We start from the raw sequence: 19426 nt of genomic DNA, 5'->3' as shown, positions 1-19426 counted from the left end.
TGCCTGACACATATTACTTATTAGCATTCATTGTGCTTGCTTCTGTTCACTAATTCCTTGCAATGACCCGTGGTAATCATCAGTGCTGCCTTTATTTCACAGTGAGAAGCCTATGTACAGATTTAGAGATCTGCCCAGGATTACACATCTAGCAAAAATGCATCAACAATTCAAACTTAGTCCTTTCTGAGTTTCAAACCCTGCTGCTCCTGCTAAGCTGCCAGCTTCTCCTGGTGGTCTCTCTGAGCCTTCATTTACCATTTGGTGAAAGGAAAGGTTGGGCCAGCTAACTTTATGGTTCCTTCCAGCATCCCCATGCAAGGGGGCTATATCAAAGCTGCAGCAGCAGCAAAACAGAATCAAATGCTTTCGGTTCCACTGAACACAGTATCCTTAGCCATGTTGCCAGAAGCATTTCTGTATTTAGGGTTCCAATTTTTTTCTTTTCTGCTATTTCTTCTCTGAGTCCTCAGTACATTTCCTAATTAATCACTCCCACTTAATTTCCTAAAGCAATCACATCCTCCCCGCAGGCAAGCGGCCTGTCTCAGGCAGAAGCACACACACCAGCTGGCCCTTCAGCTACGTGGGAGTGTGTAAGCAGCCCTTGGACACAGACCAAAGAGTGGCACAAACACAGGAAAAACGCAGCTTGGGAGCTACACTCAGAGGACACTCTTCCCATCCTGGTGACATGAGGGTTTCCTGGTGAGCAAAAGGAACACAGCAATTTGGTTCTCTGAGGAAACCCTAAGTTACAGAAGGTCTAGCTGGAGCACCCCAGGATGCAGGGAGAATCTGCCAGTGGCTGCTCTGTGATGCCAGGCAGGGCTATGCTGGTGAGGTGGGAGGCTCAGATTCTCTCCTAGCTTTGCCGCTTATTTTCTGTGTGCATCTGACCCAACTTTTCCTTTGGTTCAGGCTCAGTTCTCTTATCTTTAAAATGAGAACAGTAATATATGCAACACAGTGTGGGTGTAAGGAGAAAGCCACAGATACAATAGCCTGGAAGAGACAGGAGATGTCAGTGAGGGGAGCTGGGCTGAGCAAATGAAAATAACATGATGCCAAATGGCAGCTGACACACAATCACCGTGTTGGAGTCACTAACAGAGTGGTGGGGACTGTGGTGAAATAGAGACATGTCTCATCTAAAAGCCAGTCAATTACTGCCAGAGAGCTGAGCTGGCCCCATTGCCAAATTTTCCAATTTTTGAAAGAGAAGCTAGAAATAGATTTTTATATGAATTCACCTAATCTTAAAATGTTGGCAAGAAACTGACATAAAAAAAAAAAAAAACAACCAATCATTTGAGCCAATACCATGTGAGCCAAGCACAACATGTTGGAGGGCTGGATTTGGCCTACTAGCCACTGGTTTGCAAACTCTGTCAGTATAAGTATTAATTGAGACAATGTAATATATAAAGCACTTAGTCATGCACATAACACATAATAAACACTCAATAAATGATAGCTTATTATTATTACTGGTTATTGTTATTACTATTAACTTTTCTATAACTCAGAACACCTATCTGTAACAATGGATGTGAGGATCCCCGGCAGCTGTCTGGCTGATGGGCATCTGAGAAAATCTCTGAGGGCATTTTAGAGATTGACCACTGTGCATATACATTATGCTCTTTATTAATTTAAACACATTTCACTGAGATTGGGCTAGAGCAGTAGCTCTCAACCAGAGGTGATTTTGTCCCCCAGGGGATATCTGGCAATGTCTGAAGACATTTTTTGGTTGTTAGACTCGGGGAGGGGGATGGTGTATGCTACTGGAATCTCATGGGTAGAGGTCGGAGATGCTGTCATGTATTTTTAAATGAACAGGATGCCCCCCCACAACAAAAAAGTATGTAGCCCCAAATGTCAATGGTACTAAGGCAGAGATATACTGGGCCAAAGAGAAGTTTCTCTTTGCAACCCCTTTACAGAAAGGACTTTATAAAAATAGAGTTTGGGGTTGTTTCCTGCATGGTAAGATACGGGAATGGGTCAAGTGGAGAAGGGTATGAGGAGAGGGTGGATGGCGGATGAGAGAACCAACATCTATAATTATCTCCTCTAAGAAGCTCAAGGCCGTGCTTTCACTCTGCTTCCTATAGAATCTTCTCATCATTGTCTTAACAACTGTCACATCATCGTATTTCCTTTAAAAATTCTGTTGAACCTTCACCAACTGAAAAATGAGCTCTGGGGAAACTGAGGACTCAAGAGATGAACTGCTTGAGCCAAGGTCACTCAGCAAGTTGCAAGGAAGATTTGGAAGAAAATTCTCTTGGGTCCTGGTCAAGGTCCCGCAGAAAGACAACACTCAATTTTACTGTTGCCATGGTAATTATAAATCAATTTCATCTATCCGTTAAAGCAGTTACTCCACAGAATGTGCTCACAAAGCATTGTTGAACTCACCCCAGTTACTCCATGGATGTGAAAATAATCACATTTTTGTATATTCCATAATTCTGGCTACACTTACAATCGGCCTTCACCTCGAGTGGTATAAATAAGTGGGGTTATATTGCACAGTGGTTGCCATGCATCACTATGACTATTCCAAACAAAGAAAATTGTGCTAGAAGCAAAAGCAAGTGATTCTGATTCACTTTAAGAAAGGAAATGAAAAGAGAGTAACTTTTATCAATCCTTACATTATGCTAAGCATTTTACGTAACTGGCTTAATCTTCTCTATGATTTGAAGAATTTCTTTGGGTCAGTTTTCTCAAACACTGCTGCACGTCAGAAATGCCTGGGAGCTTTACAGAATCATGACACCCACGAAGCACCCCAAAAATCATTAAATCAGAATGGCTGGGGATGAAACACAGGCAACGGTAATTTTAAAATCTCTCGTAAGTGCAGCCCTGAAACCCTGATTCTCAAACTAGATCCAAACTAGAGAATCAGGGTTTCTGGACTCATTATCCTTATTTTACATCCTAAGAGAAAAATGAACTTGCCTAAGGGCATCCAGCTGGTGAATGGAAAAACTGTGAATTCAAATCCAGGTCTGCCTTTCTCCAAACCCCAGGCATAATCTCTCTCATTATGCCACTTTCTCCCTGGAAGTTTATCTGCGGCTCTCTCAGAGTTATTTGGTTGCAAATTTATAAACTTGAGCAAAAGAGAATTCGCTAGAAGGCTATCAGGGACTTCTGGTTTCTATGAGAATCTTAAGAACAGGTCTGAGGAAAAGGAAAGCGGGCATGTCTGGTCGTTGCGCAAGTGCTTAGATGAAATGGCAAGCTATCACGTCCAATCTTTTTGTCCCTGTGGTCAAGATTTCAGGGAGGAAGCGTCCAATTGACCTTACTTGGGTCTTGAGCCCAGCCTTTACTAGGAGAAGGTAAGGCCCCTGGTCAAGTTCACCTGACTATATTCTCTGGATGCAGAAGATGATATTCTACTAGGAAGAGAGACTGAACTCTGGGCAGCCAAAATACAACACATGTCTACTACAGTGGAGGGGATGGAGGGATTTATAAAACCAAGAAGATATAAGACAGTCTCATAGGTCCAATGTTAGCCTCAGGTAGAGCTCAGCAAAAACCCAGAAGCCCACTGAAACACACAGGGTCATTCAGAAGAATTATGCCACTTTGGGAGGTAGCCATGAATGGCCTCAAAATTATTTGCAAAATTTGAAAAATTTGTGCATTTTTCTAAAGGCAAGGTCAATTTATTTTATCAGATTATCTAGGCTATTTTTTTAAAGGCTAAAGCTTGGGGCTTTTGAGAAATCTTAGAGAAAAAAAGAAAATATGCTCCTACTTAATAGTTTCTAACAGCCTCAAGTTCTAAGAACTAGCTAGAAAAATTAAACCTGGTATCCTGGCATGGCACCACACAGACAAGGCTGGCATAGTTTGCCAAAGTTGAGCCAAGAAAACAATGCTTTCTAAAAAGGCAACAACAGAAACAGACACAAGGTAAGAGTTAGCATGCTTGCCTATAGTTACAGTAAACAAGAAGATAGTCTCAAAGAGGAAAAGAGACATAGATATCTGAGCAAAATGGTTATAACTCAAGGAAACCAGGGGGTGCTCTAGGATCAAAAGCCAATGGGGGCAATTAAAATTCAATTGTGCATGTGTTCGAATAGAGTACTACTGGTCCAGGCTGCTGGCCTGGGCCTGGGAGCACCCTTCCATGAAATACCCTTTATCCCATGAGCGTCTCTTCCAAGATCTAGGCATCGACTGACTCTAACAAGCAGGGACTTGAGAAATGAGGCTACTGTGAGTTATTAGCATTAAATAAATACTTGCTCGATGCATAAATTCATGGATGAATCAATATACAAACAAAAGAACTACAACTGGCTACTCGATTTGTAGGTACTATGTATTAAGCACCCACTGTGTGTGAGGGAATAAGCTACTAGAAGCTTTACGTGATGGATTTCTCATCCTCACAGTAGCCCTAAAAGTGCTTACTATTATACCTATTTTACATATGAGGATCCTAAGACTCAAAGAGATGAAAGGACTTACAGTAGTCACAGAACAAAAAGAAATGGGATTTGAAGCCAGCTCTACTTATATTGAGCATCTGTGTGCCACAATGCCACAACGCCTCACAGTGTTCATTAGCATCAACTGTATGTCGGGCATTTTGCTTGTATTATCCCTAATTCTTACACCAATCCTTGAGACAGAGATTACTGTCTCTATTTTTTTTTTTGGATGGGAAAACCGAGTCTAGAAAGACAAGTAAGATTTGCCAAAGGGTTCATTTTGAATACAGATTTTTTTAAGATCTAAATTTGTGGCTTTGAAGCTCAAGGTCTTTCCACCAAGTCTCCTGCCTATCCAATTTGATTTTTAAAACTGTGTTGACTTAGTCATATTTTCGCAAGCACTGCGCTAAGCCTCTGTAGAGAAATGCGCAGCTCCTGCCATCAAGCAGCTTTTAATCTAGTTAAGAGATTAGTTACACAGTATAGAAAATAAGAACATTTATTATATGACTGTAGAGGTTTTAAAACATGGTGGCAGATTCCTTAGAACTTCTTCTTTTCACAGGTGGTTCCCATCCTTGAATCTGGGCTAGCTTGTGTTGCTTAGAGCAAAAGACTACAGCAGAAGAGACACTATGGTGCTTCGAAGGCTAGTTCCTAAAACTTCATGAAACTTCTGAGTTGTTCACTGGTACACCTATTCTTGGAGCTCTGAGCCTCCATGTATAAAGTCAGATAACTCTAAGGCCACCATGCTGCAAGTAAGCTCAAGCCACATAGGTTACACACAGGTATTCTGGTCAACAGTCCCAGATGAGCCCAGCCTTCTAGTCAACCCAGCCTGGGTGCCAAACATGTGAGTAAACAGCCTGCAGGTGATTCTAGCACTCAGCCATCCAAGGCTCCCCCAGTTATTCACAGACTCTCCAGTTGAAGCTTCAGACCTCAGAAAGCAGAGAAGAGCCATCTCTACTGAGCCATGTCCAAAATCCTGACCCAAAGAATCACAGACCATAATAAACTTGTTGTTTTACAGCACTAAGTTTTGGGGTGGTTTGCAAAGCTGCAATAGGTAATCTGAATGATGGCTTTTTAAGTGTTTATTTAATACCAGACACCAGCCTCTGAACTTGACATGTACTACCTCCTTTGACCCTCCCAGCAACCCAGTGAAGCTGGTTGTTGTTCAAGAACATGCCCGAGATTACCTAGCTTGTTGTGATGGCATTCAAGCCCAGGTCACATTAACTCTAGCACTGACACTCTAAACTGCTCTGCTGTAGAGAGAAGGAAACTATGTCTGTGTATATAGTCTACAAAGCCCAAAGCCAATCAGTTTCAAGGAACATCAACTGCTATTTTTGAAACTAAACATCTTTTTCTTTCCTAATTTCAGAAGGCTTACTGTGGAGCTGAGCTAATTATTTGAGCCTTAATCAAGGACCAGCCACTCCCTGAAGCAGCTGTCCTGGCCTCTCTATTGCCTCTAGAAAATCCCTTGGGTTGGTTGGATGTTGGCTCAGGTCTAAGCCCCAAATCCCAGCCCCCCGAAGTGAGGATACATAGGGCTGAAAGGATCCTTGGCGATCTTCCAATCTATTTTCCTTATCCTCTTTAAAGATGAGGAAACTGAGGTCCAAAAAGGTCAACGGACTTGTCCAAGGTCACATGGTACGTCAGAGGTACAGCTAGGTCTCCACATTCCCAGGCAAGCATTCTATCCACTACACCATGCTGCTGTTGCTAAAAATTCTCCAGAGCCGCCTCCTTCGGCCCTCCTCTTGACAAGGCTGTTTCCCCCACACACAACTACACACAGTCACATTTGGCAAGAGGCGCTATCGGCCCTGCTCTGCTCATGAAATGATGTTCTGCAATGGGGCCTCTTTGTTCGTTAGCAACACAGACAAAGAAAACTGGAGTGCAGTCTTCTCTGAGGGAGACGTTTCTTGTTTTAAAGGCAGAACAGAGAGCTTCTTGGCTGAATATGGCTTAAATCGGCATGCAGCTCCAGTTGGTAGAAAACGCAGAGGAGATTTAGGTCTTTGCAAAATGTCTAGAACATACAAGGAGGGCACATGGCAGGAGGAAACTTATGGGAAACATTTTAGAAAGTATTAACATGAATGCTTAAGCAGAGTAAACAAAGCACATTGGTTATCATCTTGTCGTCTGAAGTAATTAGAAGGTGGGCAGGTGGGGAGGGCACTAGGGTTATTAAAAACTCCCATGAAGTAAGTGGCCTTCCCATTTGGATTCTTGCTCCAGTCCTTGCTCCCAGCATTCCTTCCCTTGAAGTTTTCCTACCTGAGATCATCCCATTCTAGACCCTAAACAAGCTGCCTTGGTGTTTAGAGCCCTCAGGGTACGACCTGCAATCCGAAATCACCCATCTGGTGCCTCTTCCCTCTGGCTCCACATTAGTCCTTATTTTTTGTACTAGATTTTGTCCCTCTTCTGCCTCCTTAGCTTCCCAGATTGGCAGAAGCTTCCAATGGCTCGAGAGATCTTTATTAAGGACCAAATGCTGTGAACAAGGCTGAAAGCAAAGTAGGGCAAACTTCTCACAAGGGCAGCTCACACCACAAAGCTGAGGTCCCTACCTATCACACTGAGACATTCATCTGTCCAGGTGGCTGAGATCAGTGGGGAGGAGGTAGACCAGATGATGTCCAGAGAGACCTCAAAAGTCTGAAAATCTCTTGGCTTGAGAAGGAATGAGAGGAGGAGGGACAGAACTAAGTTCTGTGGCAGAAATTCAGGGCTTGTAAGCTGGCAACAGATGGGAAGAAAAGTGCCAACTTCTAGTAGGAGATGTAGTGCATGTGTTTCTTAGAGCTATTGCAAGCTACAGGTCTTCCATTCCAAAAGATCACATAAAAGCTGCCTGAGACTTCTGCCCCCCGCAACCCCCACACACATATACATACATGTACATACATGACAGGCCTCCAGGCACAAGATGAGATCTCCAAAAAGAAACTGGGCCAAGTAACAGTTCTCAGACCCTTCCCTCAAAGTTGAGTTTCCCCCACAGCCTACCCTACAAACATGCCCAAAGAACAAATTTCAGTCCCAAGTCCTCCTCCCTCATTTTCCCCCAGGAAAATTCCTACCTGGTTAAAGCTAAGAGAGAAGAATAAGGGAATTAACACCATGGGGAAACAACATCCAGTGGTCTAGTTATAGCTGGAACATCCCAGGAGAGGAAGCTGGCCTCTCAAAGGAAGCCCTGTATCTCGTCATGGCCCCAAAAGCTGCTGCGCTGTGTGTCAGTGTTTATGAAATGCTTCTCAAATAAGGTCAGTGCTCTACAGAGTTAGGACTCTAATAAAATGCAGAACTTGTGCTATTTGCCAGCTAGCTGAGGAGGCTTACTTGAATGCTTTCTCAGAGACAATTGTTCTCAGATTAATATTTTCCCCATGAGTTGTTGTTTTTTTTTTTTTAATTTTGTTTGTACTATTTTTTAAAAATAATGTGTGGATTTTTCTATATATTTGTACCCATTAAAATGGATAAGTGGGGCTTGCTTTCATCAGTGGTTCCTAAGGGCTAGGTGTCATATCCTTCATTGTTCCAGCATTTCCCTCATCCCATAAATCATCTTGTTATCCATTTGGTGGGAAGGGACAGCTTAGACTGATTTCCTATTATTTTGAGCTGTTCTGGTTATGAGGACTTTTCACTTGCTTATTCATCATTGCTCCTGGCACATAGTAAGTATTCAATAAAAAGATCCTTTAAATGACTCCATCCTTCATGTAGCTCCTTCTTTTGTTCTACTTTCTTGGAAACTGACACTTATTACTCAGGCAAAATATTCTCTAAACTCCACCTGAGTGGGATGCTGGCATTGCTGGTGTAAGGCTGTATTTTCACTTGTGAAAGATGCAACTTGATGGGTGAAAAGGAAAACCCCTAGGAAAAGTTTGAAGAACTGGGTGACTCTGAGCAAGGCTTTTCAACTCACCGAGTTTCTTCATCTGTAAATGCAAGATTCTAAAATGAACCCTGATCATCTCTCAGATACAGGATTTAGTGGTTAAAATCATATATTATGGGCGGACTCATTAAAGCATTTGTATAGCACTGAATTTAGGAAGCTTCTGTAGATATTTGATCTCATTTAAAACTTACATTAGTTCCAGAAAAGAAGTGTTATTCCTACCATTCTAAAGGTTACAGATGAGACAGCTGAGATGCAGGAAGATACTCTGACAATGTCCCACAGAAAAAAATGATGAAAACCAGGATTCTGCCTAGGTCTTTTTACTCATGTAAGGTTACATCAAATTGTACTCCCTACTGGTTTCCTATTAATATCACTTAGAAACTTCACATATAAAACACTTTTTCACCTAACATTCTAGAGCTGTGCAGAGATGAGGAGGATAAAAAGAATGTCAGGAAAACTCTGGATGGTCTAGAAATTTCTGAGGATAGCCCTCCAATGATATCATCATCACTGACTTTTTCAATCACAGGACAATCTGCTCTATTCTTTGCTTGGGTTACAGGGAGCTCAGGAGCATGTTGTAATTCATCATTCACAAAGTCCAGCCTTGGAGGACCTCGAACACTACCCTTGGCATCATAAAAGGCTTCAGATGGCCAGGAAGATGAAATCTGAAGTTGTTTCTAGGACTCAGACATGGGTTGGGAGTCTCCAGTCTCCAAAGAAGGTCCAGGCCACAAAACTCATCCTGAAATCCAATCTCAGGAGCTAGGCTTAGATGGTAAAAGTCCAAATTCAGTACCAAGGTTATGGAAAGCTACATGAATGGCAGGAGATAACAAGAAGCCAAGCTGGAAGGGTCACAGTAGAGGCCAGGAGCAGCTTAGGCTCAAGGAGAGATGCATAAGGTACACAAGTCCATGGTCAAGCCCACAAACCTCAGAGTAGAAGAGGACCATGGACTCTACACCATGCAGACCGGTCTGAGTCAAGGCATACACTAAATGTGGACCGCAGGGGTGCAAGGAATGGGTCACAGTAGAGGCCAGGAGCAGACAGGAGCTAGGGTAGCAGACAGGAGCTAGGGAGGTCAAAAAACTCCAGAGAGTCAAGGTGGGTGGTTAAATGTGCTGGCAGACTTTCAGGAACCACAACCCATGCCGCTGCCAAAGCGTAGAATGAATCAGGGGTCAGGAACCCAGACTTGCGTTTTGGACAAGAGGAGTCTGAGCCCACACACAAGCAGTGATAAGGCTATGAAAAGTGAAGTCACATTTACTCCAGGCGGGATGAATCTTATATTTGTCTGTTCTAGTAGGACTTGATCTCAAGGTGAGGGGAGCCTGGAGTTTATGGCTAAGAGAAAGTGGGTGGAACATCTAATTGGAAAAGAAGGCATTCCTGCCCAAAGCTAGGCAGATGCTTGTGGGGAAAAATACTGGTCAACAAGTCTCATCAGAACCGTTCTTGAATGGTTTATCCTCCTCAATCCAAAAATTTTTAAAATAATATTAGTCACATAACCATGGTGATATTTTCCCTAAGATTTGACGTGCTGGATTCTGTTCCAAATGCCCTCGTCAGATAGAACTTCCTAAAGTGCAGCTCCCATCATTTTAAATTGGGCTCATAACTTCTTAGGTTCCACGCAACCATGAACATCTGTGAATCTGTACCATGTTCCCATCCCTACCTATGGAAACCCTATTCAGGCTCCAATTCATATGCCAACTCTTTCTCCAATCTGGACATGATGGCTCTTTCACCAGGTGTCCAGAACACAGCACTGGCATTCCTCTCCAGATGCCTTGAATGGAACAGGTGCTCATGGAGTCATTTGAGATTCATTTTTTTCCTTCCGGTTGTTCTCTGAGAATTGAGTTTAGAAGACAGAAGGGGCTGACTTAAAAATTCGGGGAGAATGTTTATAGTGCAGACCTGAGGCCGGCATGCCTGGATGAACTCTGGTTCTCCTGCTCCTACCTGGAGAAGTTCCTTCACCTCTCTGACTTAATGTCCTCATCTGTACAATGAGGACAGTATGAGTTCCCGCCTTGGATGATTGTTAGAAGATTAAGTGAGTCCATGCATATAAAGTGTGAAAGCAGCATCAAGCTCAAAGAAGAGCTCAATAAATGGTAGCTGTGGGGGGGGGTGGTAATTTACAGAAATTTGAGGAGAGCCCGTAGGCCTCTGTTCTCTATGATCCATCCTCCATCACATTCAGTCCCAGTACTATTCAAGCAAGTGAGCCCTGGGCCAACAGGCACCCAAGATGGTAAAGGAAATCACTAAGAAACAGAGGCTTCTCAGATGAGCTCTGCTGATGACAGAAGGGCCCAATTTCTCAAGCTAAAATATTTTCTGAGAGGATAACACACACGCGTGCACACGTGCATGCATACATACACACACACACACACACACACACACACACACACACAATCACAATCACATCCGATACTGCGGGGTTTCTGGCAACAGCCTAACAGGACAAGGATGAAGCTAAAGTCATGATGGAAAGTGCTATGAGAAACCAAGAGTGTAGAGAAAATTCAACAAGCAAAGAAATTAATAAGCATTAATAGGAATTCATTCCAGAGAAAATAAGAACAATAGAACTCCAGGGAAAGATGCTATGGGCCAAGAAGACCTCAACATTTTTATCCATCTCAGCCAGAAAGAAGAGGACAATATATGTATATAATCCACACCCCAGACCATAGAGAGACTTTGAAAAAAACAGAGTGGACTCTGGTTATACTGACAACCTGGATAAAGATCCATAGAGCAAGTTCACTAAAACTGCAGAGGAAATGGGGAGATGAGTAGTTAATATGCTAAATGAGAAAATCAAAATACAATGTTCCTAAAAAGCTGATGAAATGAACTATTGGCCAAATTTTAATTAGGATAAATGCAAAGTGTTGTGCTTAGACTCTAAAAGGTCAACTGCACAAGTCTGGGATGGGGGAGAATAATATCAACAGCAGGGAGACCTGGGGAGACATTGGGATGCAGTGAACAGCCTGGTCAAAATGAGCCAAGCCAGGGGGTGGCTATTTGAAGCGAAAACACGTTGACGGAAGTCAAGATAGCAAGAGAGCAAGAGGCAAAGAATATTGGAATCTATATAGAACACGATAATTAGGAATGGGGATAGGGCTGTCTCAAAGCCTAACACATACAGAACAGTTGAAGTAATTATAAAAATTTATGGAAGAAAAGAGAAGACTTGGATAAGTGGGTGGTGAGAAACATAACAGTAATAAGATTTTTGAAATCCTATCATTTGGAAGAAGGATTATACTTGCTCTGTGTAACAACAATCAAAGGGAGAAAAGTTCAATCTCCAAACAAAGAAGATTTTATTCTTAGAACTGTTTTTTAAAAATGAAATAAATTGCTTTAGGAAGAACTGATTTCCTCATCGCTGAATGGAATCAAGCAAAGGAGAATGACCACTTTCTCCAAAATTATGTTGGTGGAAGATCGACATGCACGTGGTTGGAACTTGGACAAGAGAACCACATTCAAACCTGACAATCGATCATTTCTCCAGATCAGGCTTTATCTTGAGCATGCTCTGGAAGGAAGACTACAGTAAGAATTATTATTAGTCCCAATTTACAAATGAGGAAACCGAGGTCACCCAACTAGTAAGTGGTAAACCAGAACTGGAGCCTCATCTGGCTTTGGAGTCCACACCTTTACCCACAAACACTGTTACTTTCCCTGACTCCCTATCTGCTCAGGATTGAGGATTTTTAATCACACACCTCTCTACCAGTGATACAGGGAAGAGTTGTATCAGATATTGTGCTGGCAACAGAACTATGAAGACCACAATGAGTGGGGAGGAAAGTACAGCCTCTGGCAGGCCAGCGATAACAGTAGTTAGAAGACACAATCCAGGTCTTCAGAACTGAGAAGCAGAGGATTCCTATTATGAGCTCTTCCTACCTGGGCAAGGCTGATTTAAATTTCAGGCTGCAGAATGCTGAATAATGGAGAGCCTTGAAAAGTCAACACCATGCCCCACATCAGGGCACCCTCTGCATTCATCCTATCCAGAACTAGTGGTGGTTCCGAAAGGTCTCTGGAAAAGCTTCCATGTTTTTTTTAAATTTTATTTTCAGCAGTTCTAAAAAGGGTTAAGACTACCTTACATAATGAGGGTGGAGCATGCTAGTTAAATGCAGCTGTTTCAAGTAAAAGCAGTAATGGAGGCAGACACGGGAAGTCAGTACAAGGAGGTATTTAGGGAAAGACAGGAGGAATAAGCACTGGAAAAAAAAAAAAAAAGCCAGGGCCAAAAATTCCCTATGAAAATCCAACCCCCCAAAATAAATAAATAAACTGCATTCCTTATTTAAATATACCACAAAGCAGCACGCCCATGGAAAAGATATAAACCACTTCAACCGTAATCCCCTCCTCATGGAACAGAGGCCAACCTGGCTTAGCTAGAGAGAAGGAGGAGGAAACCAGGCACAAGGGTGCTGGGCACAGCCTAACTTACCTCCACAGGGTACATTTAGAGTGGGCATCTTGAACCTTCCAGCTGGATGGGGCCTGAGATGAAGAGAAATGGAAATAACAGCCATGGCCACTATCATTAGTAGTTTGTGGAGGACTATGTGCCAGGTACTGTGTTAAGCACTTCCTGTACATTATTTCATTTAATCCTTCCCAAGAGGAACGTTTACTATGTGCATAGGAACAGGAGTTGGCGAAACACTGCACTGGGCACTGCGCTGACTACCTCACACGGATTGCCTCGGGCCACGTGCACTACATTCCCACGGGGCCAGTGCAATTATCATCCCTGTGTTACAGGTGTGGAAATATGGTACGAAGGGATTACACAGACAACAGTCCAGGGGAGTGGAGTAACTACCCAGGGTCCAACAGTAAAGCCAACATTCAAACCAGAGCCATCTCGAGTCCACGCCTGAGGCACTAGGCAGGGGCTCTGGAACCTGCTTGCCATGGCCCATTTAGTCGGCACGAAAGATCCCACGGCTCTCAGACCCACCATTCTCACTTTCCAATGGAGAAAAAACTCGTTGACAACTAACACAACTGGAGAGAAACCATATAAGAACCAAAATGGTAAAAATCCAGAAATAATGTAAGAAGCAAATGACGAGCAAAAGCAAAACTTAATAATAATTCTACAAATACATCAATTAATACAAGAAGAGCAGCAATCAAAAACCACAGTGCGGGACGATGCTGACGAATTCCTGATTTGAAAGTCCTGTGGTTTAAGTGTTCAGGATTTCTAGCTCTTTTCACAGGCATGTGCACAGTAGGAGTTTTGTAAGGTTGCTAAGCAACACCTAACAACCAAACTCAAGAGTGAATCACTCATTAGGAGTCCTTGGTAACTCCAGTAAGGAAATAATTTTAGTTCATGAAAGCAAAATTTTAGAAACCCTTAATAACTCATGTAATAGGTTACTAGTAAGTTGCCCTTAGCCACGCATAAAAATGCAAATCTTTAATTGCCCATCTTTCACTTGTAAGAACTAAAGAAAGACATATTTTTGAGAGTTCTCATTCTTTTAGTCCATACATATTTGCCAAAAAACTACCATATGCCAGGCACTGTTCTAGATACTGGGGAAGAGGACCACATAAGGAAAACCATTAAAATTATACTAGAATTCTACTTTCAGGAAAACGAGGCCCAGAGAGGTAAATCAATCTGTTCAGAGTTGCACAGCACACTGGAGGTGAGTGTGCTCAGCTGTTCATGGCCAGCCCAGTAGACTTGCCAGGAGAGCGCTGTGCTTCCCTGAAAGGCCATATCGCCATGGCTGGCTTGGAGATGCCTGTAATTCACCAGCTTGCCCCTGGCCCTCTGAGCTGGCCCTGAGGGCTGGGAGTACCAGCAGGCAGGGCTTGGCTGTTGAGCATCTTGGAAAGTCTCCCACTTGACCTCGGGACCTCTGTGGTCAAGTGAGGGAAAGCCTATGACACGGTGTGGGTTTTTATTGGACCCAACCACCGGCAAAGCTTGCCGTCATCTGGAGTGATGGAGAAAATTAAGTTACCACATTCTCACGTTTCAGCCTTTTGCCCGTTTTCCTTCGCAAACAGGAAATGTTTATTTAAATACAGCAGTCTCCAGAATGTTCTTGAGCCAAGTGAAAAACCAAAGATGTCCACTCTTGCCCCACTCCGCTGTTCAGGCCACCACCTCGCTGTGGGTGAGAAGTGGGCCTCTGCCTGCCTTTAGGCAGAACGGGGAGAAGGGGCCCCACGTGAGAGTTCATTTTCATCTGTCTCCTCTTTTGCAGGCCGAGATTGTGGTTGGAGAAGAATTACATCTGTGGGCTCTTTTTGTACTCAGAAGGGTAAATGCAACATCTGTTTACTCTGCACTCCATGGTAAATGTTTTGTTTCAGGCACCACCATTCACTTCCTCTCCTCCTGTCCTCTATCTTTGCTGCATGGATAATAAATTACACTGAATTCTCCTCGGCATTTATTTATCTTTCTTGTGGGTGTCACCTCCTCATCGATGGGAAACAAATTGTCAGTAGTTTATAAACGACAGAGTTTCTCTTTCTGTGAGATGTGCTGACATTATGGAGAAGATGCTGGAAAACAGACCCCCCAACTCTGATAGCAGCTTAATTACCAATAATCCAACAGGCCCCATTCCAGGCCTGAAGCAAAATCCAAATGACCACATTATCCTCATGCAGGTTTGCCTTAATGGCACCCTATGAGTAGACGAGGCCTCAGAAGTCAAAACCCCCCCAGAGAAACAACTACACACACACACACACACACACACACACACACACACACACACACACACACACGTCTTCAGAAAAGCCTCTTTGAGAGGTAGAGTAGCAGGAATGAAGAGGGGAAAAATGTTTCTTCTTTGTTATAAAATACAACGTAAACATTCTAGATCAGAAAAGTGGATTTTAGGAAGGTCCTGAGCTCTGACAGCAGTGCTGACAAAACTCATACCCTGTGAAAAACCGAGCCCTGAGAAGTTTGCAGGACTCACTAAAGGAAGTTTCCTTCTCCCGCCTTTGCTTACATCCTTTAAGTTGAATTGCTAGCTTTCTTCTGTGTATGCAATGATTTTATACACAGTGATCGGAATGCAGTATAGGCTCAAGTAAGGTTTGTTGAATGAATGAAGAAAGGAAAGAGAAATTTCTCCCTAAAGAAACCCTTTGCATAGAAATACCAAATATCCCCCCAAAAGTTTGCAGACTTGAAATGTTACATCTGAGTTGACTCAGAGAGGGTAAAAGGTGGTGAAGGCTGTTGGTGGGCTGCTCCTAACCCCTGAAGTCATCCTGACCCGGCTTGCTCCTAAAGGCTGCCCCCTCTCCTGGGAAGAAAGGAGACTAAAATGAGGGTCAGCTTTGGCAGCCATGTCACCCCCACTGCACCCCAACCAAAGTGGCACCAGTGACCAGAACCAAGGCAGTAGAGACTCAGGTATTCCGAAGCACCTCATACTCTGTCAATACCTGCAAGCGACCATGACTGCAGCAGGGGGCCCATGGGAACACCCAAGACTCCAGTTTCACCAGTCGTGGAGCGGATGGGTAGCCCCAAGCTGCCAGGGTCTTAGAGAAGGGAGTTGAGTGGCATGCCTGCTGCAGTGCTGTTCCTCAACTTTTGAAGACCTCCTACATGCCAGGAGGAAAGGGGCCCACTCTCCTTGGCTCCCTAAACATGAAACATGATTTTGAAGGATGGGGGAAGGCAATCTTATGACCCCAAAAGGAGAGCTGATGTCAAAATAGGCTGAATGTTGCAAGGTATACCTGAAGCAGCAGCAACAGCTGCCTAGTCTAAGACCCAAGTGCAGCCAGAACCCGCCCAGGGCCTTTTGTTTATAGATCTTGGCCCAAACTGACCCTTGTTCCAAGGATGTCCAGCAGAGTAGCAGGGGGTATGGACTTTGGAGTTAGACATGCTCAAATTAAAACACTTAATTAGCTACATGGCCTTGAGCAAATGACAAGATGGCTTAACTGTAAAGTAAAATAATAAGCTATATAACTAATAAGACTATTGTAGAGATTCAAAGAGATAGCACATGTAAACAAATTGAGGCAGGAAAAGCATTCATTAAACATTAGCTACAGTTATTATTTCACTAACTCATGTGGCTGGCCCTGGTATGAGGAGGGAAGAGAATTTAGTTTATAAGTTATAAGTATCCAAAAATACCACTAAAACCACTTTTTCACCGGTATGGTAGAACGTACTGTCCAAATTAAGTTGTAGGAACCTGGATTCTGGTCCTTTTATTGCCCTCAACTTGGGGCGTGATCTTGGGCAAGTCATTTCACATTTCTGAGCCTTGTTTTCTACATGTGTTAATGAAGGTTCAGCTTTACCCTTTGAGAACTGCGTGGTTCAACCCCACAGAATAATCATTGCAGTTAGGGGAAAAAATGTTTTGAGCCAAATGAAAGCTCCAGGAAAAAGGAAGGTAGTTCTATGGAGTCTCCGCCCAGGGACATATAAAGAGAATGAGACGAAATGAGGTGACAGGAAGTGATTAACAGGGATCACACATTCTAGGACAATTTGTCTCAGTCTCATCACCACTCTCTTCCAGCCCAAAGTCAAGAAGGCAGAATGGAAGATCCATGCACCTACCTCTAAGACATGTGGGGAGAGGATGGAGGGAGAGCAAGACATGGAGAAGTCGACCACACTAGAGCAAATCCTCACCCACCCTGGGCTGTGTTCCCAGGCTGGTTCCAAGACCCTCTACCATTTCTCTCTCCTTCCCCAGCTCCCCAGCTGTGGGCTAGGAAGGGCCCACTCCGAGCCCCAGTTTTGAATCTGGTCTGAGGATCAAAATGATAAATGTTTCCAAAACGTTGACATATGAAAAGTAAATATTTGGTTGCACAATTGGGGTTAAAACGAGGGTCAATCCACCCCACTCTCCAAGCGCCTCTCCCTTTCTTGCCAAGCCCAAGATCCGAGGCTGAGTGCGGTTTGTAAGATTATAGCGCTCGGTCTCATTTAAAGGGCTGTCAGCATTTCCATTCTCTAGACTTTGGGGGGAGGCATTTATAACCCAGCCATAAAAAATTCACCAGGGCTGCAACTTGGCATCTCCCAGGCTGCGCTCCAGGCAGAGCGGGTTTTGTGAGCACCCACTCTGAATCCGTTTGGTTCCTCAGAAGTTAGACCTTCACACACACTTTCAACTTTCCTCACAAGGGCATCCAGAGAGCGGCTGGCGCATTCTGATCTCCAAGCAGGTCACAGTCTAGGGCCCCCTCTCCCGTCTCCTCACCCTGACTCCCCAGCACCCTTCAGCTTTCTCCCTTGCTCCCTCTTTAAGGAGCGCAGACCCTTTACCCTCAGCCTAAGACCTCCTTGGCTGCAGTCTTCTCTCCTCCCCTCATCTCCTGCCAGCGCTCTGCTTGGAAGCTGTCAGCAGGCCCTGCGTCTGGAGCTCTCACCCCCGGAGAGGCACTACTCTTTCCTCATCGAAGAGGGCTTCCCGACCTCCACCCGCAGACCTGCCCGACGCCACAGACCCCTAAGTCAGAGTGAAGGAGCGCATCCAGGACAGAGAACAGAGCAGAGGCTGCACACAGAGTGAACAAGGGAAATGGCAGGATCTGGCGCCTGGGGGCCCCTCTGTGGGACCCAGCTGGGTGGCCCGGGTGGGGCGGGGCGGGGATACTCACAGGCGCTCGGTGTTGCGGGGGATGCCTCGGGGAACCGCCCGGAGGCCCAGCCCGTGGCAGTCCACGCTGGCAGCGGAGCAGGTACACTTGGTGGGGCAGGCGGAGGCGGGGGGCCAGCTCAGGACGCTCACCAGCGCTAAGGTCAGCGCCAGGCGGGCGCGCATGGTGGCGCCGGCCCCTGTCCGCCCAGGGGCCATGGTGTGCAGGGGCCCGCGCCCGAAGAAGGTTGCCTCGGCGGGGCAAGACGCGTGAAGCCCACGGAGGCGCAGGGGAGCACGATCGGCCTGGGGAGCGGGCGGTGGAGTTGGCGTGGAGGAGGAGCGAGCTCGGCGCTCAGGCGCACGGGGCGCGGGCGGAGCAGGGCGCGCCGGGCGGCGGCGACGGCAGCAGCTCCATCGGCGGGGCCACCGCTGCCCCGCTGCGCATCTCTTGAAGTGCCCAGGTACCGAGCGCCCCCTGGCCCCGCTGGCCAGCGGCCCGGGGCGTGGGCCCAGGCTGGGCCCCCAGACCAGCGCAGTGGGACACAGCGCCCAGGGAGGTCCGGCAAGGGGCCGGGCTCGGGCACGCGACAGTGGCAGCGGCTGGGACACGGGGCGGTCGGGCGAACTGGCCGGCGCTCGCTCTCTCCATTCACTGAGCAGGGCAGACACCAGAGACGCGGGGCCCACCCCTCCCGCCCCCCACAAAAACGGCAGCTCCGCCTCTCATTGGCTGCGCCACGAGTCATGTAGACTAAGTTGGGAACTTTGCTGGAGCGACTGAGAGCGTGGAGGGAGGAGGCAGCAGAGGAGGGAGAGGGAAGGAACCCGGGGAGGAAAGGGGCTCGGCCCGCAGGGCCCCAGAATTGCGACGCATTTGCTCTTAGAAACCAAAGACGAATCAGGCTGGTGGCACTTTTTCTTGATTCTGTCACTGAGCTAGGCACTCTGCTTATATTCTTTCCTTTGGTCTCAACACGGTCCCGCATGGGTGGTATCTGAGTGCCACCATTTTACGGATAAAAAAAAAAACAAACCTCAGATTATGAAGTGACTTGCCAGAGGTCACACAGCTACTAGGGACCCTAAACCGCGGCATTCTCTAATCCACGGCATTCTCTAATCCACCCAGGTTTTACATTACAGTCCATCAAAGCTGTGTCCCTATCTTATCTACAAAGATCCTCAAAGATCCTACCTCATCCATAATTTGTTCCTAACGGACCTACTGTATTGACACCAATGCATCCCAGTTACACGCATCACAGAGTTTGGTTGTCCCTGTTGTTCAGGTCAATGCTGGCAAA

The 19426-nt window shown here is 45.3% G+C and overlaps 1 protein-coding gene across 1 annotated transcript in view; it reads right to left on the bottom strand.

Annotated features, from left to right (window-relative positions):
- The window catches only part of SLIT3 (slit guidance ligand 3), a 563294-nt gene extending 544515 nt beyond the window's left edge, over positions 1–18779 (bottom strand). The window contains exon 1 of the mRNA XM_011356694.2: positions 18142–18779. Within this exon, the coding sequence (XP_011354996.1) occupies positions 18142–18338 (197 nt within the window). The 5' untranslated portion in view covers positions 18339–18779. The remainder of the gene's footprint in view (positions 1–18141) is intronic.
- Between the last annotated feature and the right edge of the window lie 647 nt (positions 18780–19426).

Source organism: Pteropus vampyrus, unplaced genomic scaffold, assembly GCF_000151845.1.
Source record: "Pteropus vampyrus isolate Shadow unplaced genomic scaffold, Pvam_2.0 Scaffold30, whole genome shotgun sequence".
In the NCBI taxonomy this organism is placed as follows: Eukaryota; Metazoa; Chordata; class Mammalia; order Chiroptera; family Pteropodidae; genus Pteropus; species Pteropus vampyrus.
This window is presented reverse-complemented; position numbering and strand designations above follow the sequence as displayed.